This window comes from Felis catus, chromosome A3, assembly GCF_018350175.1.
Source record: "Felis catus isolate Fca126 chromosome A3, F.catus_Fca126_mat1.0, whole genome shotgun sequence".
Lineage (NCBI taxonomy): Eukaryota > Metazoa > Chordata > Mammalia > Carnivora > Felidae > Felis > Felis catus.
The window spans coordinates 124,710,273-124,737,198 of NC_058370.1; the positions used below are offsets into that span (position 1 = coordinate 124,710,273).

The 26,926-nt window shown below is 57.2% G+C and overlaps 1 protein-coding gene across 1 annotated transcript; it reads left to right on the forward strand.

Annotated features, from left to right (window-relative positions):
* Positions 1 to 50: 50 nt before the first annotated feature.
* On the forward strand, positions 51 to 23,414 carry SDC1 (syndecan 1). The gene is made up of 5 exons (XM_003984478.5): positions 51 to 406; positions 18,886 to 18,967; positions 19,954 to 20,432; positions 21,019 to 21,154; positions 21,314 to 23,414. The coding sequence occupies exons 1-5, from the start codon at positions 341 to 343 to the stop codon at positions 21,481 to 21,483; spliced, it is 933 nt and encodes a 310-aa protein (XP_003984527.1). The 5' UTR covers positions 51 to 340; the 3' UTR covers positions 21,484 to 23,414.
* Positions 23,415 to 26,926: the final 3,512 nt, after the last annotated feature.

Here is a 26,926-nt window from a genome sequence, read left to right on the forward strand (position 1 = left end):
GGGGGTGGGGACTGGGGCTGGCCCCGAGACTAGGCGAGCTGGGGGTGGGGGGCTAGTTTTTGCAACGGCTAAGGGCCTGTGGGTTTATTATAAGGCGGAGCTCGGCGGGAGAGGTGAGGGCTAGAGCCGAGCCGGGCGGAGAGGAATCCAGAGGTAGAGAACGGACTGCAGCCGGCGGATTCCGCAGCCCTCGCCAGGGACAGCCGCGCGCGGGGCATTGCCCGAGGGTGCCGCGCGCAACGACCCGGAGGAGCCGGCGCGGAGCCCCGCGCAGTCCGTACCGCGCGGCGTCGCCGCGATCCCCGCAGCCCGCAGCGCTCCCGCCGCCGGTCGGGGCAGCATGAGGCGCGCTGCGCTCTGGCTCTGTCTCTGCGCGCTGGCGCTGCGCCTGCAGCCGGCTCTCCCGGTGAGTGCGGCCCGGGGCCGGGCGGAGAGCGGCGGGAAGCCGGTGTTTGCAGACTCGCCGATGCCTCCAGCGGCACGTGGAGGGGGAGGGGAAGCGGGGACTTGCCTTCCCGCGCTAGCCCGGCGGGCCCCGGGACCGTGCCCGCGAAACCGGGGTCCCGCTCCAATTGCCTCCGCCGTCGGTGGGCGCCGCGCGGGTTCCGCCGCTACGGGGGGGGGGGCTCGGGCGCCCCGCGGAGAGGAGCCTGTGCGGGGGCCCCGCGGTCAATTATGTGAATCGGCTCCCCATGCGCTGGTGCCCACTAGCCTGCGGCGGCTCCCGGGGTCGCGAGTTCCCATCCAGTTACCCCTGGCACCGCAGCAGCCGGGGTCCCCGCCGGCGACCCGGGAAGGTACGGTGACCGCGGCCACCCGCAGACCCGCCGAGCCCGGGCTCCCGGCCCCTTCGGCGCAGGCAAGTTTGGGAGCAGCGGGGCCGGCGCGTTGGCAGAGGAGCCCGGGCCAGGGCTGCGCGGGGGTCGTGGTGGCCGCGGAGGTGGGATCCTCGGCTTCCCATCGGCTGCCCTAAGGGAGCTGGGCAGAGCTGGCAGCGGGAGGTTCCGCGAAGTTGGTCCCGGAACACCGGAGCCCCGCAGGAACCCAACTTTGGGGCTGCTGAAGTTGTGTTGCCCGCTGAGGGGTGCGGGCGGTGCTGGGCACGGCCAGGGAGGGCTGCGGCTTCCACGCGAGTGGACCCCGGAATGGCTCTTCCCCTCCCCCGGCCTGGCTTTGTGCTGTAGCCGCGCGGAGGGAAGGCGGGTCCCTTGGCCCGCCCAGTGGAGCTGGGGGGAAAGAGGGACAAATGTGGAGCCCTTTGGCTGGGGGAGGAGGCCTTTGGGTAGGACTCCAACATCCACCTTTGGCGAGGGGTGGGTCCCCTCTGAAGAGGGACCTGGCCGACAAAGAGCATCCCAAGGGCCCCCAGAAAGTGATCTCCCGCCCCCGCCGCCGTCCGCTAGCCCGCCTTCCCCAATGGGGGCGCTTTGTTCTCGGCCCCTGTAACCCTTTCCTGGGAACCGCCCCGCAGCGCCGGCCCCGCCGTGGGCCGGGACCTGGGCCGCCGCCAGGTGTCAGCGCTGGCCGCCGGGTGTCCACGTCCACTCCCCGCCCCCACACCCGGTGCTGGAGTCCCGGGGCCCTCCCCGCGGGCTGGGGCGGCCATCCCCTGGGATGGAGAGGGGAGGTGTGGACGGAGCGGGGGGCTCTTCCCCTTCCGGAAGTGGCGGTCTCTCGCTACCACATCTGGACTGCTCTACTTCCCCAGCTCTTGGTGAGGGAGGCACGTGGGCAGGGAAGGATCGCAGGAGGGGGGAGGGGTGCCGGGTCCTCCACGGGTAATGTGGCATCTGCACAACTCTCAGCAGTGCCGACCCTCTGTAAGCGGGTCCCTCTACAATAATAGAAGCTACCAGCTGTTGAGAGCTTTGGGGTATTTTACAGGGTCTGGCTCAGGTGAGGTGTTTCCCAGGCTTATCTGTGAAGTGCCCCCCCCCCCCACTTTTCCAGGCGACTGTTGTGTTTGGAACTATATTTTGAAGTACAAGGACAGGGTCCCTGATGCTTCTTGCATTGCTGATGAGTTGGATGGAGGTGGGGGGTGAAGGGTGCCAAATCTGGGGGAGCCATGGGGACAGATAGGATTTCTGAGCTGAGTCTCCAGTGCACTCCTGGCTTTCAGATCCAAGAAGTTGGTATCTGGCTTCTTCTCTCTTTAGAGTTGCAGCTTGGTAGGACTCAGACTGTGCCTTGACTCATAGTTCATACTCTGGAGAGGAGAGTGGAGATGTGTGGCTTAATTCGGTGGTCCACCTAGCGTTACCTGGATACTCCACTCTCTAACAGGTCCAAGACTGGGCCTCAGCAGAGACTGCCGAGGTGGGGTTCCCCCACCTATTTCCAGCTAAAATCAGGAGTGCGGGGTTTGGTTCTTTTGCCTGCCTTGGTTGAGGCTGGCATTCTTATAAGCTGGGATCCCAGAGTGCCTGTTCTATGGGGGAGGCAGATGGGTTGTGAGATTCTCTGTGGACTGTGTTTCCCAGAGTCTCCTGTGTACTGGGTAAGGGCAGATGCTGCATTAAGAGGCATTATTTCTTGCCTAGAAACTTTGACACATTACAGAGGGCTGGGAGGCAGTTGAGTCTCAAAGGGGAGAGGAGGGAAGGAGGACGGCTTATTAGAATGTGGTGGTAGGAGGACTTCCTGGAAGAGGTGGCTGAGTAGAGCCTGAAAGCACTAAGCTTTGGGGTCAGACGTTGGCTTGGAGCTTAGGTTTTCTTTTTTCCTTTTATAAAGTTTAGTTTGTTTTCTCTTTCCCAGACCTGCCTTTTCCCTCTTACAGTGGGTGTCCATGTTGGGTTAAAAGTGGGGGCATAAGGTGGCATAAAGTCCCCGCCCCCTCCCCCCTTACTAAAAGAAACTAGGCAATGGGGTTTGCCTAAAATAGGAGGAGGTGTCTACAGGTTGCAGAGATCTGGTCCTCTCCCAGGGTTCACTTTGGTCCCAGTGGGAAGCAGGTCAGAACCCCCCTGGGGACCAGTGAGGTAGGGTGTGATCGTCGGCACCTGATTTTGAATGGGCAAGAGAAGGCTATTAGGGCAGAAGGTTGCTTAAAACCACTCCCAAGAGACAAGAACAGGTTTGTCTGAAAAGGTTTCTGTGTGTGTGTGTGTGTGTGTGTGTGTGTGTGTGTGTGTGTGTTTCCTGTGGTCTTTTGTTTCTTCCATGCCAGAAAAATTGCTTGTTCTGGAATATTTGCTGTTTTCCTCTCCTTCCCTTTTCTGTTTCTTGAAAGGCATAAAATCCCTTTTTGCCCTAATTATGGGGGCCAGTAGAGACATTTTCCTAAGGCCTGGTAGGGTGGTTGGGGGTTGGGGAGGCGCTAAGTGCCTCCTCTCCTCCTGGGCTCAGAGCCTTCTAGAGGTGATGTCACTCCTGGCTTCAGGAGGGTGGGAGGGTGGAGCTGCTTTAAGTCTCTACCTGTGGCTCATGGTGGGTTCCAATAAAACCTCATTAACCAAGATTGGTGGGGAGAGAGATGAGAAAGGAGGGAGGCCTGGAAAGAATTAGTGAAAAGCTTGAATTTTGTAGTATTTTATAGAGGAATGTTTCCTATTGCAGTTTCGGATTCTGAAATCCCTTGGGAATGAGGTATCCTTGGCATCCAGGTTTTTTTAGTGAGCTAAGAATCCATATTGACCTCAACTTTGGGCAGGACTCTCTACAATATTTATTTTCCTTCCTTTATTAACAAAAGAATACTGGGGCGCCTGGGTGGCTCAGGCAGTTAAGTGTTCGGCTTCAACTCATGAGTTCAAGCCCCACATTGGCTCTCTGCTGTCAGCACTTTTTCTCTCTCTCTCTCTCAAAACAAAGAGAGAGAGAGAGAGAGAGAATACTAAGCATAATTTAATCTCAAAATGTCAGGGTCTTCTTCATGGTTGTCACTGTGTTAGGTTAGGCATTTCTGTCCTGGGTTTCTTGAGTTCTGAAGAGCATTTTGCCCCTTGCTGGGTGCCCCCAGGGTTGGTACCTTTTGAATTCTGGTTTGCTCTATTTCTCCCCCCCCATCCCTGACAGCAGCCAAAAGTGACAATTGTGGGCCTAAGTGTAGCAGGCAGCTTTTCTATTCAATTCTAATTTGCACTGTTCTCCAGCAGTACTAAGAAACTAATCAGATATATCAGAATGATTCCTAAGACATGAGTTTTCAGTGCTGAGTGAGAGTTTCACTTGTGAGTAATGTTCATGATCTGTGATATGTGGAGTTGTGCCTCCATGGACCCAGCTGGGACCTCATCAGTATCCCTGATAGTACCTGGAATAATGAAGGCTGTCAAAGGGCATGCTTACAGGCTCCCTCGGTGAACAGGTGTGGATGATCTCTGGGAGGAGGCACCTGTGACCCTGTGTTCCGAGTTTCTCTTCCTGGCTTGAGTTGTAAGTGACTCGCGGCTCACAGGTAGCCTGGACCTGGTGAGGCTAACTTGTAAGTCTCCATTGGAAGGGCCCTTACTCTTAGCTTGGGTCCTGTCTCCATCGTGTCGCCATGTTTTATCTGGGTTGAAGTGCATCTTTCTTAGTGCACGCGTACTGTTTGGCAGGCCAGAAACGGCTTTGGATTAAGTAGAGCTCCAGGACCAAGTCTCAACCCTGCCACTAATTTACCATGTAACCTTGGGTGAGTCACTTCACTTCCAAGTCTTGATGTCCTCTGTAAAGCGGACATCATACCTGTTCTCCCTGTCCTTTGTCATTTGCATATTCATTTCATAATGAGTGCTTGAAAGTGTTTGGAAATGAAAGCGCCAGAGGAAAAGTTAGCTATCGATATAATTAGAGGCGCCTGTAATTGGGTGCTGATTATTGAGTGTTCAGTGCTTTTCTTACCTTCTTATCTCATCTTTAAGCCAAACCTTTACGATGTACGTCATTGCCCTCATCTTGTGGATGAAGCCTATAGAAGTAAGCCCCTCTAAGGGGCTGATGTATGAGAAACAGGATCTGTCCATATGCGTGGGCGTATGTGTATGGCATTAATGAACTGATGAACTGTCAAGTCTCCCCAGTGAAGCCCAGCATAGGAGGCTCGCTGAAACTTGTGAGGCCCTATGGGTATTTGCTGTTCCATCCTGGAGAGCCATGGGTGTGCATACTTTGGATGGAGAGGGCATTGGGCTGGGCTGAGCTGGCCTGAACGGTGCCTTTAGGTGAACCCTGAGCATTGGCAACATCCTTGGCTTGGGTTGGGTTCACCCAGTGGTTTAGGGACGGGCAAGAGTTGCTCCCTGGAGCCTAGGTCAGGAGACAGTGAGCCCATGGGGATAAGGTGGGGTGTGCTCCCAGGTCTGATACCCGTGCAGGGACCATATATATGTTCTTGGCTTGTGCAAAGAGGCCTGATGGGGCATCCCATGTTTGCATGGTGCCTGCGTGCTTGTCCCCAGGGCAACAGCCAGTCTGCCCTGGCTTTCATCTTAGGCACTGGGGAAACACTTTCAGAATTAGTAGATCCTTTTTAAAGCTGGGGAGGTGGGCACCATGGTATCAGCCAGATGCCCAGATACCCAGCACTCCTGGTTCCTGTGCTGGGTTTCCCACCTGGTCCCCTCCAACACTAGGTCCCACTGCAGAAGCAGCCCTGTAAAGAATCAGTCATTAAATGATTTCTAGTCCTGGAACCTTGGTAGTTTTACAGAACGCACTGTTTCCTGATTTCTTCCTTCTTTTCAACAACCAATTTTGGAGTCTTGGATTGAAAGCCCATCCCCCCTTGAGGGCCTGCCTAAGTGTGTCTAGGGAAAGGGAATGGGATTAAGGGAGTCTGTGGAAAGAGGGCTTTTGGCGCCAGGATCCTGCGCCCTGGAACAGATTCAGCACGGTGTCATTTCCCTGTCAGCTGTCCCAGGGCTTTCCATGCGAGGATGCATTCTGGAACCTCCCTCGGAGTGGGCTGTGGGTGCCCTGATGATGCCAAGGGAGGGCAGGCATGGATAAATCGCTCAACACAAGGAGGCACATTTGAGGCCACTGAGGCAGGACCCTGCACCTAGGGTCGCTTCAACTCGGCACCTTCGAATCCGGGAGACCTGGGAAGTCTCCCGCATGGCCCCCGGGATGGCCGGCTCTATCTGCGTGATGGAGCTGCTTCTGCTTGACCTCAGGAAGCTTACGTTGGGTGGGCAGTAGGCACTAGAAGTCCCCAAAAGAACAACCTTTCTAGGCCCTAGACGGGGCGCCTAATTAGCTCCCCTGTTCTCAGTGCTGTGGGGCCCAGAATGAGCCGGTGGCGGGCAGGTGGGGGGTGGCCTGAGGGGAGGTGGGCTAAGCTCCCTCCTGCTGCCTGTCAACACTATGCAGGTCTGGCAGGCCAGGACGTCTGGAAGGCCGTGAGTGTGTGGAGGCAAGCTCATGGTGGGGGGTGCAATGGGCAGTTTTGGGGCTCGGGACCATTGGGTGCGGAAAGGGGAAGGCTAGTGGCTGGACCTGCTCCTGGACTCAGTTGTCTGCCCCGGGATGTTTCCTGTTGACTCATGAACTTGAAGGCTTTCAGATGCATCCCCTTCTGCCTCTGGAGCTTATTGAGGGTCTCTGTCCTCCTGGTATTCACTTACGGTTCCAAGGGCTGCCTGATTCTATGGAGAGGCTGCTCCAGTGCTGGGAACGCTCTTGTGACCCACCTAGGACTGCGGCCCCGCAAGAGGCTGTGTGCCGGCTGGCGGGCCTGCAGGCCGGGTTGCAGCTACAGCCGAGCTTGGCCTGGGTGGTCTCGACTCTGTTTCCTCATTGGGCTTTCCTGCTGGGTAGGCTGCAGCCCGAGTGTCTTGGAAAACCTGGTCACCACCTGTCTGCAACTTCTTCAGAAGCCGGGAAGCGGTCTTCCTCTCTCTTCTTTTCTGGTGGATTCTCCCCTTTTTAGCTTTAACCCTGATGCTCCTCCATCCCTGGCATTAGGAGTCTATGGAGGTTATTCCTACAGAGAAGGATGGCTAGGACACTTGTCCTTCCTGGTCCCAGGTTGGCCCCTGACTGGTTTGGGCAGGTCTTTGTCCCTCTGTGCCTCAGTTCCCCCGTCTGTCCCCTCTGGGGCCTCCTTCCTCTTATTCAGCTCTGAGACCTTGTCCTGGGGAGGATGAAGGTGGTAATGGGGGACTTGGCCGGGGCTTAGGGTCCTCCACCGTTATTCTTCTGGGGACTCGAGGAGACCCTCACTGCCTGAGGAGTCATCTGTGGGGGTGGGGGTCAGGGCAGGCTGCTTGGAGGAGGTGGCCTTAGAGTTCAGTGTGGGAACCAGAGGTGGACAGAGGACGCTGGGCAAGGTCAGGCCTGGTGATGCTCTCTGCACACACCCAGGCATCCTGGCCACCTGCCCAGGTCCGCTCATCAGCAGGAACGGAAGCCGTGTTGGGCAGGTTGGGGCAGTGGGGCAGGCAGGCATATTTATCACTTCACTTGTTGGCTGAGTCATGGTGCCAGGCCCACAGATCCACCCAAGCAGCCTTGACCATGAGCCCACTGTGTGCTAGACGGGGTAGGGGAACCCAGCAGGACTAACTAAGGCTCTGATGCCTGCCTTCCAGCCTTGGCCCTCCTCTTTTCTGCTGAGTGACTTTGTGCAAGGGCCTGTCTTGGCCTCAGTGAACCCACCTGTAAAATGGGAGGAGGGAGCAGAGAAGCGTAGGTAACAACAATCATGCACTTGGTGTGTTTGTGGTATCCTGTGGTTGTGTCACAGGACTGGTGGGAATCAGGGCCAGGCCTGTCTCTGTTCCCGGAAGCATTCTGCTTCAACCCTTGGGGGTCATGAGCCCTCTTTGGCTTGACCAGATTTAAAACCCAGAGCCTGGTGTCTGCCGTGTGCATTGCCTTGTGCAGGTGGGGAGCCGTCCACTCCTGGTCCAGGAGCACTTGCAAGAGAAGGTGGCCATTACTGGGACCAGACAGGAGGATTGGTCCATGCAGATAGGCCAGAGGGGCAGTGACAGTAACGGTCATTCACTGAGAAAGGGTTCATTCGAGTCCCACAGTACAGCAGTTTCTAATCAGGAGCTCAGGGCATAAGGCAGGTCATGTTCTGGCCAGGGGAAGTGTTAGGGGAGGTGGTCCCCAGATGGGGGCAGTGGGAGTGGCAGAGGCTGCCAGTTTTGCTCTGGGACCATTCTTGGGCCGCACTGCTCTCCCCGGGTGTTAAGAGAACTGTCCCACCACAGTGATGTTGAATTCCTAGTCTTTCCCACTCAGGCTGCCTTTCTGTGGCCACACCAGCCCTCTGCCCCCCACAGCAGACCGAGGAGATGGAGTGGTGGGCCTGGGTGCATAGGGAGGGAACTTCTGGAGGGCCGGGTGCACTCATCGACTCCAGACCTAGCACATGCTGGGCACTGGGAGGCCTTGGGGGACTTGAGGACTGCTGCTTCCATGCCACCTGTACCACGGTGGCCGCTGATGCCCAGGGCCTTGCCTACCCATTTGGGGACTTGATTGTGCCAGTCCTATGGCAGGGGTGCAGAGGCAGCACCGGCTCTTCTCTCTGCAGCTTGTCAGCATCCCTGCTGCCCAGGAAACTATCCGGGGCCTTGGAGTCCCATCTCTGGGGAGTGTCCCCGACGGGTATGTGATCAGGTTTGGGCTCGCAGGGCCCCAGGCTGCGGGTGTTTCAGGAGCCTCTGAGACTGTTGTAGAGGCTGACGTCAGTCCCCCTTCTCCCAGAGAGACATGCTGGGGTGTGGCACCGCCATCTATGGTGACCGCATCTCCTCCAGGGCGCGGTGCAGGCATGGTCTGGGCAGCAAGACCTCCGGGCTGGCCAGGGCCTATGGGTTGTGGGCCAGACTAGGAGAATGGGCACACCTGCACTTGGGCAGAGGGAGCCGCCCCAGGCTCTGCCCCTGCCTCTCCGCCCACCCCCCACAGGGTCTCCGGGAGTAAAGGGTGGGTGGGGCTGGGGGAGGGGCACCCTTGCAAAGTTTCCCTGGGGTCTCCTGGTTGTTGTAGTGAGGTCCTGGGACAGCCTTGAGTCTGTGTCCTGCACCCTTGGAACTGTGGGAGGAGCAGAGAGGCTGTGGCCTCACCCCTCTCCCCTCTACCTGTTTGGGAACAGGGTCATTCTTCAAGACCACTCTCTAGGGGCTGGGGGGCGGCAGGGGGGATGTCTTGGTCCACCTTTCCTCCCACTGTGAGGGCAGCAGCCTGAGCTGATTGCTTGGGTCTGCCTGCCTTTGGGGTAGTTACTGGGGCCCAGTCTGAGGTCCTGAAGCTGTGGGGCTGGGCAGGCCAGCTGGGATCCAGAACTGGCTGGCTGGTCAGCCTAGGTAAGTGTCACGGGGACTGGAGAGGTGTCATGTGGAGGCTGGGAAGAGCACAGGACATGGAGATTGGGCAGTCCAAGTCATTACCAGGCTCCATCACATCCTCCCTGAGTACCTTGGGCATGTTTCTTCACTTGCCCCTAAGCCTCAGTTTCCTCGGAGGGCTTTTGAAAAGACCCCAGGAACTAATGTACGTGGCATGATTGAGAGTCCCGTCCTTACCTGGACTCAGAGGAGCAAGTCTGGGGGAGCTTTGGGCCTGACTCTGTTTAGAGAGCCCCCTGGGGAGCACACCCCCCCGCCCCGCCCCCGTGGCTGTGCCTGGAGGAAGGGGTACAGTCTGACCTGGCCTGGGTGTATAGTTACTTCATGTGAATGGCTGGCTGGTCTTACCCCAGTGTGCTGATGTAATAGGGCCTGAAAACATGGCTTTTGCCCCTTCTCAGAAATGTGAGCCTTCGCTGGCAGGCCAGACTTTGCTCGCCTCTGCCTGAGCCTCTGCCAGGGGCTGGCTCCTGACCCCGGGGAGGTGTGAGCTGGGCTGGCAGGCGGTGGGGGGAGGCCAGACACCAGGGCACCTGGGCCGGGGCTCAGGCCAGCCGAGCAGGGCCCCGGGACTGTAGGGGACAGCGGCTTGTCCCCAGAACGGCCGACTGAAGGCTGTCCCAGCGAGGGAGCTGGGCGAGGCCAGGCTGCAGGATGTGGGGGGAAGGCCTCACTTCTGTGGTCCTTCTTCCTTCTGCACTTTCCCCTGTGCCACCTCTTTTCTTCCTGAGGGTAAGAGAGCCACGTGGCCCCCACTGAAGGGTTGTTAACCGCATGCCTGCTGGATTGCCTAGCCTCAGACCCTCTCCCTAGCACTTCACTGGCTGTATGCCCTGGGACAAACTGTCCCCTTTGCCTCAGTGTCGTTATCTGGAGGATGGATTCGGCACTGGAATCTAAGGTTATTGTGAAGATTAATTAATTCGGCTAAAGTGCTTAGATTAGTGCCTGGCACATAGCACACAATACGTATTAGCTGTTTTTTTCCCTAAGGCCTAATTCAGGTATTTCTGTTTTTCCAGTAACCCCCAGCCCAGGTTATAGCCTTAGGTGCCTACTCCCACCCCATGACTGTCCCGGAGCTCTGGGCAAGGTGTTGTGGCTACTCCACCTGCTGGGTGACTCCGGGCTCCTGAGAGCCCCCCGAGCTGCATGCACAGACACACCGTCTGCTGTGTGCACATGCCGCTGGTGCCCAGGAGCTCAGTGTGGGGCGTTTGAGGCTCTGTGGGCCTTTCAGCCATCAAGAGGCCCCTGGCGAATGTTAGGCTGACAGTGAAGGGGCCTAGTCTACTTTGCTGCCTTTGAGGTGGGATCCCACTGGGAACCTGGGGAGAGAGCCCAGCCGATTCAGACCTGGTCTTCACAGAAAATTTTGCCTTCTCTTGCAAAGGCCAAAACTCCATTCTGCCGTGGTACCCCCACGGGACTCCTTCAAGGATACTCTGCCCTTCCCGTGTCATTGTCTGGGCTTCTACCTCAGTGCCTCATCAGTCTGACTTGAACTTTATCCCAGAGGCAAGTTCCCAGGCTGGCCCATTATTCTTCTGTATGTGGGAGGAGAAGCCATGTATGTCTGTGGCTCAAAGTGGGAACAAAGGGAATTTAGTCTGTCTTTCTTAGGTATGGGGTTGGCTGGCGACCCAATTCTGACACAAGTTAAAAAATGTGCCCTTGGCATCTCCCGGCCTCTCTTGCAGTCCTTTCCCATCCTCCAGGGCTCCTACCCACCCCCGGTGCCCCCGTTCCGGAATTAGCTGCTCCCCTGTATAGAGCTGATTTATACTCTAGGGTGAGCGTCTAGCACCCGATAGTCTTACCAGAGGCATTTTAAAGGGGACACTGTGCAACTGCAGGGACACTGATTGGATAAATTTGGGTGAGGAAGTGCCCCCATCCCCGTCTGTCTGCACAGCTGGAGCCCCGGCTGGCTGCAGGTGTGTCCAAAGCTACTAGTTTCTGGCCCTGCGAAACTTGAGGAGACTTTATTTAGACAGAGCTGGGGGAGGGTATCTCTAGAAGCCCACCTGCCAGAGGTGTCAGGCCCCCAAGCCCGGTGGCATCTGGAGGTTAATCAGCTAGAGAGCAGTTCAAGGGGCCCCTGGGAGGGCTGGCTGGGGCATCCAACACTGAACTTCTGGTCTTTGCCGCCTCATTAGGACAGCCAAGGCTTGGGAGGTACAAGGCTCTGGTGGCCTCAGCTGCTCCCTCTGTCCTCGTGGGGTGCCATTTGCCATCCCAGAGTCCCCTTTCTTTGGAACACCTCTAACGTCCTGCCTAGGCCATAACCCCCCTTGGGAAGCTGAGGGCAGTGACACTGAGTCACTGTGATCAAGTACCCTTCTCCCTATTTGTCATGGTGGGTCCTCCCCCTGCTGAGCACTGTGTTTGTGGGCCACAACCCCTCAGGTGGGCAGTCCCCTTGACTTCCCAACCATAGACTTGGAACCAGGAGCCCCCTTACTATCACCTATTGTACCGATGGGGAACTGGACAGAGATTCTTATCCAAGGTCATCCAGTAAGTTGGGAACAGAGAGCCCAGGCTATAACCAGGTTTTCCTGGTACTGGGTTTGGTCACTTTCCCCTGGCCACCCCTTGTCTGACTCCCAGAGCAACCCTGGCCACAAAGGCTGGCAGGACCGGGCTGGGCAACCTTGCTCCATGCCTGGTACAAGGCTCTTGGAGGTGGGGAAAGCAGAGGAACGGGTCTTCCGGCTCTGCGGCCCCACACCCAGCCCTCAGCTGGGCCCGGCTAAGACGAGTCCCAGCACGCGAGCCGTGAGGCGGTGCCAGCTCTGTGGAGGGGTGCGTATGGGGGTGCTGGTGGCAGTTCTGACCTGGCTTGGGCACTGGGGCTGGCACTGGCTGCCAGGACCCTCACCACCTCAACACAAGTCTGGCCTCTCCAGGTACTCCAAATGGGCAGAATGGGGCAGGCAAAGGGCTCTGCAAACTTGACCTCCGGTTTCCCATCTGTAAAGCCCAGTATGGATGCTGCCCTGTACCCCAGCCCTGCCCAGGAATCCCCCAACTGGTGAGGTCTGTGTCTGAGTGGCAGGATGGGGACAGCTCCAGCGGGTTGTGTGTGTGTATGGGGTGAAGGGCACATCCCTGGGAGGTCCCCTGAAATGTGCTCCCCACAGTGGAAGTGCCGATGGGGGCTGGGGGCCTACATGCCCTCATGGATGCTCAGGGTGAAGGCAGAATAAGCCCCTGTCTCCCACCTGCCATTCCCTGGGCCCCTGCCGCCCTGGGCCATGCCCATCACACCCTCTGCAAGTCTAGTCTTGACTTGGTTTTGGTAAAGAGACACGGAGCTGATAAATCACTGTGCCTGTCAGGCCGGAAATGCTGATCCTGTCTGAAGCACTGGTGGGGCCCCTTCCTCCTGGGAGTGCCTAAAGCGGGGTGGATTTCAGGGTCTTGAGGCCAAAACTGGGGGAGATCTGTGCCTCTCAGTGGCCTACACATGTCTCCCTGGCAGCTCCCAAGTCAGGAGAGAAGCCTTCAGAGAGAAAGTGATTTATCTGCTACTACCCTGATATCCTGGGCAGAAGGGGAGCCTGGTGTCTTCCTGGGCCCGGGCCCACGGTCCTGCCCCTTCCACCCAGCCTGACATGGCCACCCCTATACCACTCTGGCCCTGCTGACAAGGAGTTGGGGCCTCTGCTCCCAGGTCCCAGCCTAGCCTGTCAGAGCACTAAGGGAGTTTAGTGTTCTCCCGCCAAGCCCCTTCTGTTGTCTAGAGAGAGGCCGAGAGCTGCCCGGGTCAGCAGTACTGGGCAAGGGAGCAGTAGAGCTAGACCTGCCCTGTGGCAGCCACCCTGGTCAGGCTCTTTCCCCCTACCACCCCTGGCTCTGCTCCTCTCCTTGAGAACCCTTGGTCCAAGATGCTTTGGGTTTGACCTGCCTGGGCCCTCGGGACTGTGCTTAGGCCATGTTAGCCAGGGCTATAGGAGGGGGTACAAATGATCCCCCAGATGAGGAAAGCAGAGTTATGTTTATAACTGCCATAGGGCACCAGGGTGTTGGGTGAGCTGCAGGAGTGGGGCAGTGTGTTCTACAACATTCTCTAGCCCCTGTGACCCCTACCCCTGCCTCCCATTCAGGCAGGTTCCCCTGGAAAACTGCACAGTGGCTCTGCAGCCCCTGCTCCCCTCCCTGGTGGGCCCACCCTGGGAGATCCTGCTCCTGCCAGGTCAGTGCCTCGGGCCTGGGGTACCAAGGAGGTCCTGCAACTCTGGGCAGGCAGGACAGAGGCTCATCTTTGTCTCTGGTTTCTTGTACCTCTAGGAACCAAAGGGGTCATGCCTCTGGAAGTTCAGGGTTTCCTTAGCTCCATGGTGAGGCTCTTTTACAGACGAGGCAGGTACTGGGATGTACTGTTTGTGGGGAGTGGATGCATCAGAAGTACAGAGAAATGTTCCAGAGTCTTCCTGGATCAGTTTGCCCCTAGCGCTTGTTTACGGGGCTCTGTTGCTATTTGGTGCCTCTTCTTTGAACACTGCACCTGAGTGAGAGTCTTGGGACCTTTGTAGGGATTTGCCTTCCCCAGTACCCAGGCCCTGGGCAACTCTGGGTCAGACATTTCCCTGTCCAGACTATTGTTCTCCAAGTGTAGTCTGCATACCACCTATAGGACCCGGGACCTTGTTCAACATCAGAGTCCTGGGCCGTCGCCCCAGATCCACTGAATCAGCCTCAGGGATGGAGCTCAGAAGACTTCTGATAGTCTCCTGCTGATTCCTAGGGACCCTGAAGAAAAGAGCCCATGGTCTGGACAAAGGTGATGCTTTGGATTTCACTTTTGGTCAGTTTGGCATCCTGATGCACAGGTTGGGCGGGGGGGGGGGGGGGGGGGGGGTAAAGGCTAGGGTCCTGCAGCTGAGACCTCAGACCCCAAGAGTTATGAACTCTAGGTATATGGGGGGTGGGGGAGGGCTCTGCCCATTTACCTTAGATCCACAGTTCTGACCAAGAAACTGAAAGGGTAAAAATTACTTTAAAAAATGTGACTCTCTTAATCCTCCTTACACGATACTATACTTTGACTTATTTTTTATTTTATTTTTGTTTTGTTATTTATTTTTGAGACAGAGAGACAGAGTGCAAGTGAGGGAGGGGCAGAGAGAGAGGAAGACACAGAATTCAAAGCAGGCTCCAGGCTGTCCACAGAGAGTCCGACACGGGGCTCGAACCCACAAACCGTGAGATCATGACCTGAGCCCAAGTCAGACACTTAACCGACTGAGCCACCCAGGCGCCCCTCGATACTGTACTTTTAGCAGTGTGTTGGTTGAGAGAGCAATGCGATCCTGTGAACTCAGTAACGCTTTCTAAAGGATTTGTGCTTTAGCCATCACTTAAGTCAGGCAGCAGGTGACACATGTCAGTGATTCAGGGTGTGGGTTGGAAACCACAGGTCCAAAGAGACCCATGGGCTGCAGTCGACGGGGTGGCGGGAGTCCAGGGAGCAGGCGGACAGACAACGTCTTCCATCAATCCAGAGTTAGAAGTGGCTGGGTCCACCGTCCTCACTTGAACCTCACTGAGAGGTCCACTTGGCATCCTGACTTGTGACACTGCTATGGAGTTCTTGTCCCCAAGGTGTCTTCGAGGGATGCTGCCTGGGTCCCTTGGGTCCTTCGGCTGGCCAGGGCAAGCAGGCTACTCAGATGCAGGCTGCCAAGGAGAGTGGCCCTCTTTATGGCCAGTGCAGGGTGAGGCTTGAGGCTGTCTTCTTGACAGCTTCTTGAAGCTCTTCTCCTAGCCCTCTGTCCTTGGGAATGGCGGGTGGCAGCCTGATGCAGATTCCCAGCCCCTGGCAGCTCTGACCCGATGCTTGTCCATGCCCTCCCCTGTCAACCTGTGAAGTCTGGGCTGGCATTGAGGTCCCCTCGGCTGCTGGGGTAGTGGTCAGGAATTTTTACTCCGTGATGCGCTCATCTCGTGGCTCCTGGAGCTTGTGGCTGTGTTGGGAAGACAGGCATCTTAAAATAGATGGGCCAGAGGGAGAGGGACGTAGGTGAGCAGAGCACGTGGCACACTGTTCCGTGGCCTTGGGCAAGTCCATCACCTTGTCTGTTTCAGTTCCTTATCTGTGGGAGATGCTAATCTCAAGCCTGCCTGCCTCAAATAGAAGGGTAAAGGTGGAAAGGGGTGGAAAGTGTTTTCAGTGTCAGAGAATGCCTCAGTTTTTCATACCTTCTTTCCTGTTCTGCTGGAGCCCTGACCCCAGGTCAAAGCCCCTCAGGGTTTTGATTTGTTATATGAAAAGTGGATTTTCCTAGGATTTGCAGAGGTTAAAGGGCCCCATTAAAGGTATGAGCTGGACGCCTGGGTGGCTGAAGTGTCTGACTCTGGGTTTCGGCTCAGGTCATGATCTCACGGTTTGTGAGTTCAAGCCCCGCATCAGGCTCCACACGGACACTGCAGAGCCTGCTTGGGATTCTCTCTCCTTCTCTCTCTGCCCCTCCCCTGTGCAAGCATGTTCGCTCTCTCTCAAAATAAATAAATAAACTTAAAAAAAAAAAAAAAAGGAAGGAAAAAAGGTATGAGCTGGTTGGCCTTCACCTTCTCAGGCAGCTTGAAGCAGGTTCCAAGGTGGGCCCACCTGTCCCTGAGCAGCTCCGAGCTGTGGCCACATGGTCTGGGAAGGACCCAGGTCAGGCAGTGCTGAGGAGAGCCCTGAATGAGGCCTTGGGGGCAGCTGGCCACAGGCTCTTAGCACAGTGGCCTAAGTGAAACTGGAAGTCTCACCCAGAATGCTGGAGTCAGCTGGCACCTAGTGATCCAAGTTCAAACTCAGCAGTTTCTGCTGATTTCCTCCCCAGGGAGCTGAGGCCAGCACAGGTTCAAGCTGGAGGGGATTGGGAGGTCACTGCAGCCCTTCCCCTGATGGAGACCCAGCCCTCAGAGGGAGGGGCTGCCCCGAGGCCAAGGAGCTGGTTTCAGTAGAGAAAGCGTTTGCTTAAGAGCTTGTTGTGTAAACAAGATCGCAGAGGGATAAGCTGAGTAGAGTTGAGGGAACAAATTGTTTTTAGGGACCGGGCAGATCCAAAGTCTTATCAAGTGGTGAAAGAGGCCCAGCTCTTGGGAAACTGCTAACCTGTTGAGGCTTCTCCCTGTAGGTGAGAGGCCGGGCCTCCCCGGCTTTTGCCTCCAAGGGTGACATGGTCCCAGTGCATGGAGTCCTCTGCAGGCCTGCATCCCCTCATCTGTGAAACAGGAGACTCTGGGTTCTGCTGGCAGATTTGGCTCTCATGACAGTGTGCAGCTGAGGCTGGTCTGGCCGGGCCCTGACCCCGTGCCGTGGTGAGCAGCATCTCTAAGGGATGGAATCAATGCATTGGGAAAGGTTGCTGCTGGTCGGTCTCCTAGGGCCTCCTCAGGAAAGCTGAGGGAAGGCAGAGGCAGTGGGCAAGAGGGAAGTGGGGTCTCAGTGAGTATGGGTGGGTGGGGGTCCCCTGAATGCTTGGGCCTCCCCTTGCCCTGCCAGGCTGTGGGAGGCAGTCCGCTGTGGGCCTGGGATGGGAGCATGTGGGGATGAGGGGACCCACTCTGCCTGCCTGGTGGGCAGTATTCTTTACTACGGAAGGTTTAGGGGAGGCTTCGAAGCTCGGTGGAGACAGGACAGGTGTAGGAAGCACCACCTGGGGACAGTGTAGACAGGATGTGGCCTGCGGTGCAGGCGGAGGGCAGGGACCATGCCAGTTCATTTAGATGGGCCGTGACCGCTCAGACAGGCCCTTCTGGGGCCAAAACCTTTTTCTTCGGGGGGTGAGGAAGAGGTAGGGTTTGGGTTTTGTACTTTCAGAGGAAGCTCAGTGGTATTTCTAGCCTGGTGGTTTCTACACATGTCTGAAGCTTCCCTCCAGACCTGAGCTCCTGGAAGCGGAGGCTCCACCTGGGCCAGCTCTGCCCCAGGCAGCCTCGGGAGGCCAAAGGTCCTGTCCGGCTCTCCTTGCTCTGCTCCCTTCAAGGGTGAAACTCCGTGGCCTGTGGCCAGGATGTGGCGATGCCTCTCCCGCTGAGGAGGCCCACTCCCCGGAGCCCAGCCTTGGGCGGAACCTGCCTCTGACAAGTCTGCACAGAGCCTCCTGTGAGCTGGCTCCCTCCTGCCTCTCTTCCACCCACCTCTGCCTCTCTGCCACCTCTATCCCAGCTCTTCCTAGGCAGGCGCCAGAATCCTCTTTCCTGCACTGAGCTGCGCTGGCTCCCCGGGTTAGAGCAGTGGTGGGGAGTTGTTGGTGGGGAGTTTACTGCACGCCAGGCTCTCTTAGGTTCTTTATGTGTATAACCTCCTTGAATTTTTGCAGCCATCCTGAAACGTAGATATTACTACTGTCTCCATTTTACAGATGGAGAGACTGAGGCCATAAGAGGTTTCGTGATGTCCTCAGGGCCACACTGGGTGCCCTGAACTGTGCTGCTTTGCCTCTTTATTCATTCTTTGTTCTGGCCCCTGACACTGGGGCCCTCGAGATGGGTGTATCACGAACTCATTTGGGTCAAGGTCGTGTTGCTGAACGGACACTCATCGCTACCCTTCCTGCCACCTGGCTTGTTGGGTCTTCTCTTCTCCAACCGCTGTTCTGGAACTAGTATTTGGGAGCTCTCCGCACCCCCACGCCGCCCTCCTCCAGCTTTCCGCGCAGGCCTGCTCGGCCGTGTGTGGTGCGCCCTGCCTCCTCCCGGCCCCGCTCTCTGGGTCTGCTGGTGCAGCTCCTGTCTCAGGAATTGGGGAGGTGTTTGCACTCTGGCACCTGCAGCCTCTCAGCCGGACCAGGCAGACAGCATTCCTGGGACAGCTGTTTGTACACGGGGTCCATTCCAGGCTCATGGCTCGTTTGTCGCCACCTCCTGAGTGCAGGGCCTCCTTTAGATCAGTCTCATCTGTCGCCAGCCTAATGGGCACCCTGTCCTTCCTTCCCCAAGTGGGTCTGCGTCCTGTCCTTCCTGTGGATGAGAAAACAGACCAGGTGTGGGAAGAAGCATGTGTCCTGCGTGGCCAGCCCTGCCTCAGCACAGACGACTTACCCGTGCCCGTCCCTGCCCTCACCGCCCCCGTGAGGCCCTCAGTGTCCATACCCTGGTGCTCAGCATGCTTTGGAATGTCTCTCTGGAGTCAGGGTGTTGGGGGATTGTTCCTGAGGCTCTTAAACCTGTCTTGGCCCCTGAGGCTCCCTGGCCAGTGGCCCCAAGACCTGATTTTCAGTGTAGGGTGAGCTGATGGGGTCCCATTGTGGCCACAGCCTGTGTTCCGAGTAATGGCATCTTCTGTCTGCTCTTCTGAGAGGTCTGGGGCTCCCTTACCAGACTGAGCCTCTTGGGACAAGGGCCCTGCCCCCCTCAGGTGTTTCTGCACCCCTAGTACCTAGCACAGGGCTGTGTCATCATAGCGTTCAGGGGTGTGGGGGGGACCAGAGGGTGGCCCTGAGCTGTGGGTTCCAGAGCCACACACAAGGGTTTCCTTCCTGTTCTATATGTGTGTGGTGGGGGAGCTCACTCGGCTGTCTAGGACAGGGACCCCAGAGTAGCAGGGCCTTGGCCAGGCCTCCACTCATACCCTTTTCTGATCCTTTTCCAGCAAATAGTGGCCACAAATGTGCCCCCTGAAGATCAGGATGGCTCTGGGGATGACTCTGACAACTTCTCTGGCTCAGGTGCAGGTGAGCTGACATGGGGGCCCCATCCCAAGATGGCAGCGGGCCATGAGCTGGGGGTGGCGGTCAGGCAGCCCCCCGGCAGGGTCTGAAGGGTGATGTTAGGGAAGAGAATGGGGTCCACGCTGCAAGGAAAAGGCATATATGGGTTGCGGGAGTGAATATTGGGGTTCCAGGAGGCCCTAGGGGACTGCCTGCTACAGACAGACTTGGGCTCATCTTCTTCTAACTCCCTGGGCAACCTTTGGAAAGGTGGACTTCTCCGAGCCTCTATTTCCTCATCTGTAAAATGGGAATATGTCTTGACTTCGTACGATTGTTGGGAGCTGTAAGGTAACATAAAGCCTGGTGGCGTGTAGATCTTCCATAAATGTCCCTTATCTCCCCTATTTCCCCTTTCCCTGGGGGAGTGGAGTCCTTGAGCTAGAGGTGGCCATGGAGGCCTCCCAGAGGAGGTGCTCTTGACCAGGATTTTGGAAGAGGGCCGAGGCCATCCGTGGGAAAAGTGGCCAAGGTAGGGGCCTGGGAGCTGGAAGGTAGGATGCAGCCCTCTGTTCTTGGGGGTGGGGGTGGGGGTGGGGCTGAGCCTTTCTGGGGAGAGGGCAGGTGGAACAGGGAGGGGGCCAGAGAGGAGTGTGCACCAGGGACAAGGCATTCAGACCCTGAGAGTGCCCCCACCCAGGGAGCGAGCTTCATTAGCCACAGGAAAAGTTCCTTCCCAGACGGCCTTGATGTCTCATGGTTCCAGGGACCAGGCTGTCCGCAGGCACGTGCAGCAGAAAAGGGCAGCTGTCCTTGTCCATTTTCCAAAGCTGAGTTTAGCCTCAGCTCGTTCTGCCCCGGGGAAACCACTTCTCACAACAGGGTTCGCTAGGCAGGCCTGGGAGTCAGAGCTGTGGGCCCTTGTCCAGGCCTTCCTCACTGCGTGAGCCTGGCTGGGCCTGAGGTCTGGGCGTCCCCCACTCCAACCAGCTCTGCCTCTGGGCCTGCAGGTGCTCTGCAAGATCTCACCTTGTCACAGCAGCCCTCATCCACCTGGAAGGGCACGGAGCTCCTGACGGCCGTGCCCACGGCCCCAGAGCCCAGCGGCACAGATAACACCGCCACCTCCACGTCCGTCCTGCCAGCTGGAGAGAGGCCTGAGGACAGAGAGGCAGTGCTTCCGGCAGAGGTGGAGCCTGGCTTCACGGCCAGGGAGAAGGAGACCACCCACCCGCCCGGCGAGACCACGCCACAGCCGACCACTCACCAGGCATCAACAGCAAGAGCCACCACGGCCCAGGGGCCTGTCACCTCCCATCCCCACAGGGACATGAAGCCTGACCACCATGAGACCTCAGCTCCTGCAGGACCCAGCCAGCTCGACTCTCACGCGCCCAGCGTGGAGGACCGTGGTCCTTCTGCCACTGAGAAGGCTGCCGAGGATGGGGTCTCCACTCAGCTCCCAGCAGGAGAGGGCTCTGGGGAGCAGGTGAGTGCTCACTGGTATCCTCTGTGTTTCCTGGGACGTTAGTACCGCTGGCTTGGTCATCTGGCACACTCAACACCCTGTGCCCCGTAAGCGTGTCCTGTTCCCGCCAGGAGGACAGGCTCACGCGGTCCCACCTTCCCCCTGCCTCCGGGGCCGAGCCCAGAGCGGGACAGACTAAATATGAGACCTGAGCAAAGGAGTCCTTCAAGATCCCCTAAAACAGGGCTTCCCAAACTTAAGCAGGGCCCCTGCTGCGGGGCAGGGGAGAAGCCCTACCAGGTCTTTCTTTAGATCTTAGAGTCATGGTCATTTTACACTTTACATTACAATGAGCCTATTTATTTTCATATAAATACAAGCGCTTTGTCTCGCTTGCTGTGATATCTGCCACAGTCCAGCCAGGGTCTCGTGTGATGTGGCGAGAGGTGCCTGGCTTTGGGGTCCCCGAGGGCTGGGTTGGGTGTGTCTGAGCTGGTGGCAGCGGTGACCAGGGACTCCCGAGCTGCTTCTGGGTTTAGAAATAAAACTGGATGCTGCTGCTGGTGGTGGCCCACCGCAGCCTGCAACTGTCCCTGCCCTCCCGTAGGACTTCACCTTTGACATATCTGGGGAGAACACAGCCGTGGCCGCTGTGGAGCCTGACCAGCGGAATCAGCCCCCAGTGGACCGTGGGGCCACGGGGGCCTCCCAGGGCCTCCTGGACCGGAAGGAAGTGCTGGGAGGTGAGTTCCTTTCAGGTGGGTGGTAGGGGGGTGCATACCGCTGCTTGGGGGTTGGGGCGCTGGAGTGGGGCTGAGCGCGGCCACCTCGGGGGCTGCCCGGTGTGAGGGAACTACTGCCTAACTGAGCTGAGCCGGCCTCCCTGCCCACCCCCCCAACAGGGGTCATCGCTGGAGGCCTCGTGGGGCTCATCTTCGCCGTGTGCCTGGTGGGTTTCATGCTGTACCGGATGAAGAAGAAGGACGAGGGCAGCTACTCCTTGGAGGAGCCCAAACAAGCCAACGGTGGGGCCTACCAGAAGCCCAGCAAACAGGAAGAGTTCTATGCCTGACAGGGACGGGGCTCCTCCTGCCCCTGCCACTCGCTAGGCCCCCACTTGCCTCTTCCACGAAGAACTGCAGGCCCTGCCACCATGCCACCTCCCCGGCTCCCTGCCCACGGACTTCCGGGGCACGCTGGGGGCTCTCCTCTGCTTCTCTGACTTCTGCCTGGAGACTTGGGCGCAAGGGCTTTCTCGCACGTGACTTTTCTGCCACCGCCAGCACCTGGCATCTCGTCATTCTGACTCAGTTTCTCCAACCTGGAGCAGCCCCTCCCCGGACCCGATTCTGGAGACAAAGGGGACCCTGCTGCTTTGGACCTGGATGGCCCGCTTGGCCGAGGGCTGGCTCATCTGTCGCACTTGCTGGTGGAGACCAGTGGCCTGGGGGCACATTTCCACCCTTGAGTGGCAGGGAGAGGAGTTCGGAGCTCCATCAGAGCGACGTTTTGCGGGGAGGTCTCATTTAGATACCAACTTGTTTTTGCACATGTTTCCTCTAGTTTCTTTGTTCATAGCCCAGTAGACTTGGTTACTCCCGAGGTAAGTTAAGTAAGTTGATTTGGTTACCCCCATCTTGCTTCCCTAATCTACGGCGAGGAGACAGCATCAGGGTTAAGAAGACTGTTTTTGTTGTTGTTGTTGTTTTGTTTTTTAACTAGGAGAACCAAATCTGGAAGCCAACGTGTAGGCCTAGTCGGTATGTTGTCTCTGAGTTTGTCACTCACGTGTGCAACAGGGTATGGAATGTCTGTCGGGTGGCCCCATTGGGGGGCTGGCTGATCCTGGCAGCCGTGGGCAGTCACGTCTGGAGCGGTCACGCTTGTGTCCACGGACTCGGGGCCGCTGCCGTGGCCCAGGCTGCCGCGATGTTGAGCTGTGTGAGGACGGAATCCCGGCACCTCAAGCTGGGGACCGAGAAGAGAGGACTGTGGGGTGAGCGAGGTGGTAGTGGCCCCAGAGAATCTCCTGAAGACCGAGCCCTTCCTTTGGTGCTGTCTCTGGGGCACATTTTCTTCTAGAAGGTGATGAGAGGGGCCTGGGCACACCTGTCATGGAGCTGCTCCACGTACGACCAGGTTCACCTCTGATTAGCTCCTGTGGCCCTGCCCCCTGGGCTGGAATCAGGAATATTCCAAAGAGAGATAGTCTTTTGCTTTTGGCAAAACTCTACTTAATCCAATGGGTTTTTCCCTGTACAGTAGATTTTCCAAATGTAATAAACTTTAATATAAAGTAGTCATGTGAACTCTACTTGCCTTTGCCTCTTCTCTCTGTGCTGGCTGTGTGGACCAGCCTTTTCTCTAAACACAAATGATATTGGGAAACTTGGCTAAAAACTCTATGCCTTTATCTTTCTCGTGGGGAGGGATGCTGCGGCCAGAGTCCCTCTGATTTGTTTCCTTTTTGTTTTTCGTCTTTGCTGAAATTCTGCTGGAGGTCGGTAGGTTCAGCCAAGGTTACATAAGGCCTGATATGAATTTCTGTGTTGCCAACCTCGACGCACTGTCTCCTGAATGGCTTATGAAGCTTTGATGGCTTTGGCACAGCTTTACCTGGGGCCATTGGCCCCGCGGAGGCCTGGGGCCAAGGCCTGCTCTCGGACACCTTGGACAGACCTCCTCTCACACCTTTGCTAGGACCAGAGCCTCCAGCCCAGTCCTCCTGGGAACTCCCACGCTCGCCTGTCTGACAACGTCCCGCTGCTCTGTTGGACGCTCCAAGAGGGGGGCCATCTGTGACTCTGAGATGCTCCGCCAAGCAAAGGGAACCCGTGCTCTGTGTTCCATACTGAGACTTTCTGCCCGGAGTGTGTGATTGGACAAGACTCGGGGGATGGGGAAGGGGTCTGTGACTGCTCATCTCTGCTCCTCCCTGGGATGGGCTGAGCCTGTGGCTGGGCCCATTCATGGAACTGTAATAAACAGCACTTGTCATTTTGGGCTGTGGTGGTGGTTAAGTCTCTTCTTGGCCTGGCGATGTCCTTCCCTGTCACCTTCTTGGAGAGAGACTGGTTCTGGGCTGTGATGTGCCTTGGTGGGGAACAGTAGGATCAGTGCCAGTCCCTCTGCAGTGAGGGAGTGCTGTGTCCCCCCTCTGTCTGGCCTTGGTTGTTCTACCTCCTCCCAGGGGTCTCTGTCTCCTGCCCAGATCGTCCTTCTTGCTCTCCTAGATCCTTCCCTACCTTGTGGACACGAGAGCTTCCTCCTGACTGAAAGTTTGCTAGCTACTCTGTGCACTCATTGTCATGCAACACCTAAACGCTCCCCAGCAAAGTGCCAAAAGCCTAAAAATGTCTACATGGAAAAACTACAGTGAAAATTTTGGAAGTCGGAAAAGCACAATGCACGGCAGGAGCCCAGTGTCCTGAGGGCACCTGGCTGCCCTCCCCTTAGAGTCCCATCCAGGCTGCCACCCAGCCCCTCAGCTGCCCCTCTGTGGCCGGTCTCCCTGCCTGGGGCTCCTGGCATCGGAACCCCCGGCTTCAGGTGCTATCCTGAACCCCAAGTGTGTCCTGGGAACGTAGGGCAAGAGGGACCATTCCTTCCAGGGCCCTGCACCTGTGGGTGGAGTGGGGACAGCAGGCTCTGGGCGGCATTGCAGAGTGAATTATACTTTCCCCGACATATTGTGCTCAGAGTGTTCGGAGGCTGAGACAAAGACCTTAGCTCATCCATTTGTTCTACATTGAAAACACTGAATGCCTATTTTCTGCCAGCCCCTATTTACAGTTGTAAATAGGCAACTTGAATATTAACACTTCTACTGAGCTCACTATGGGCCAGGAGCTGCTCCACACCACACCTGGGTTATTTCATCCACCACCGACAGCTAACCCACCTTGAGACCTCACTACCGTGTGCCCCCTTCACAGACACAAACTGGCACACAGAGGAAGCAACATGTCAGTGAGCAGCGGAGCTGGGTTTGGACGCAGGCGCCTGGCCCCCGAGTCCACAGTGGGCCGTGCATACACTGAAGGCGGCACTAGGACTGAGAGGGCTTGACGTCCCTTCCACATGGGACCTGCAAGGTTCCAAGACCCAGCGTCCACCTGCTCCCATCATCTCTAAATGGCAGAGCTGTGCTGCTGCCCACGGCTAATTCCCTTTCTGGGTCTGTGCTCCAGCGTGTGGTGCTCCGTGCTTTGGCCATGGGGTGCTCCAGCCATGTGGTGCTCTGCCCCGTGTGGTGCTCTGTGCTCCCGCCGGGAGCATCCCCACCAGACGGCATTACCCAAACAGGATGGTGCCATAAAACCAGGTTCACTCAGTGAACCTAACAGAGAAGTGAAAATGTGAAGGGGGTTAACATCATATTTCTCAGACACCCCTGCCTCAGGGGATTTCTCCCTGCCCTTCTCAGTCCTTAGCTTGCTGCCCTGCTTCCCACCACCTTGACCCCCTTCTCCCCTCTTTTCTGCGTTTTCAAGACTCCCCCTGCCCCCCTTTGCTGGGAATGGAGCAAGGAGTGATGTGTCCTTTTTTCCGCACCTTTACATCTCACCGTGGTGCGCCTGGCCATGTGTTCCTACGTTGTGTGGGGATGAGGGCTCCTTGAATTTTCCACCAAGAGTTCGTACAAGTTCTTTCCTCAACTGATGAGCGAGCCATCTCCTAAATCGATTGTCACCTTCTTAATTTAAGCCAGTTTCTGTTTTAAGTTGCACTTTCTGCCTCGCTTGCCTCTCAAGTTTGCTCCAGATCACAAGGTTACCCTGTGCCTTCACATCCAGAACAAAGATGCTCCGTGCTCCTCTCAGGGACGTCATGGTAGGGGGCTCAGTGTGGGTAGGTTGGGAGAGGCACCCAGAGGTGGCACTTGAAGGACAGAGGCATCTCAAATGGGGGGTGGGGGTGGGAGGCATTTCAGGCAGAAGGTCCAGCTTTGGCAAAAATAGGGATTCAAAGGGCACCTGGGTGGCTCAGTTGGTTAAGCGTCCGGCTTTGGCTCAGGGGTCATGATCTCGAGGTCTGTGAGTTCGAGCCCCTCGTCAAGCTCTGTGCTGACAGCTCAGAGCCTGGAGTCTGCTTTGTATCCTGTGTGTCCCCCTCTCTCTGCCCCTGCCCTGCTCTTGCTCTCTCTCTCAAAAATAAATAAACATTAAAAAAATTTTTATGGACTCAAGAGGCTTCATGCTGATGAGGCATGAACACAGGTGTGGGAAGAGACGATGCTGGAATATGGTGAGAAGTCACCTGCACCTTCTCTGCGGGTCTTTGAGGAGCGAGCAGATCCGGGAACTGGAGGGATGTGAGGCTGAATCCCAGGACAGCAAAGAGATGGGGAAGAGGAGCTGGGTTTGAAAACTTGTTCAGAGGTGAAACCGGCAGAACCTGTAAGGCCTGTCCCCACTTCACTGGGCCTCACCTTGCCCTCCCCAGGTGCACTTCTCACGTGGAGTGAAGGTTGTCCTCTGAGCGGGTGGTCATGGGGGGCAGAGGTGATGGGTGCCCACTGCTGGGCCTCAGGGGGGTCATCTGATGCCACCTCCCAGGTTGGCATTTCTGGTAGGTGGACCCCAAGAAGCATTTGGGGAAAAAGTCTTCTTTTAAATGGGTCTGCAGGGGACTACCACGCAGGAGTGTGGGGCTGTGCCCCCTGCTCCGAGGCTCGCTCTCCACCTCTGTCTCCGTCAGCACCCCCCCCCCCATCCCCTTTCTCTCCAGCCTGGCACAAGAGCGAGGCAGGCTGGCTACCTTGGAAGACCTGAGCTCTGGTTCCCAGAGCTGCAGAAGCGGAAGGGGAGGGCCCTGAGCCAGGGGACCCTCGAGGGGCTTGGGATCCTGCCAGCTCTGCCTGGCCGTGATCACAGCTCTCACCTGGCTTTCTCCCTCCCCCCCCCCCCCCCCAGCATCATAGCACCCTGTCACCCAGTGCCTTCTTTGAGCACCACCAGCTCTACACCTGCTGGCGGAGTGCGGGGGTGCGTGTGAACACACTCCCAAATCGGGCCCTTGGCCGTGTTACCGTATACCTGCTTTGCTTCAAGCCTGGGCTCACAGCTCTAAGGAGAGGCACTGAGGCCTCTGTGCCCCTGAACTTCTGGGTCACTCCTCTTGGCACCTCTCACCACATCACCTAGGTGTGTGCTTCCACATTGGCTTCCTGCTACCCTGGGTGCCTCCTGCGGGCAGACGCTTTATTATGACCCAGCACGAGGCATGCGCTCACTGCAGAAAGGGAGTCTTTGCCTTTGGGGTGCTCCCTGTGGCCACCTGGAGCTGCTTGCAGTCTTGCTCTGAAAGTCAAGCTCGAAGCTTATTCACGGTGCAAGGCACCCCGGCACCCCACAACAGAGGCTCACATTAGAGATGGACGATAGCTGGGGAGCACGTGGAGCGCCCGGAACTCTTCCAGGCGGCCGGAGAGCGTGCCAATGGACACGTGCGTGGTGGAGCAGAATCTGACGAAGAGAAACCTGTAGCTTCCTTCTAATCCAAGCGGAAGGAGG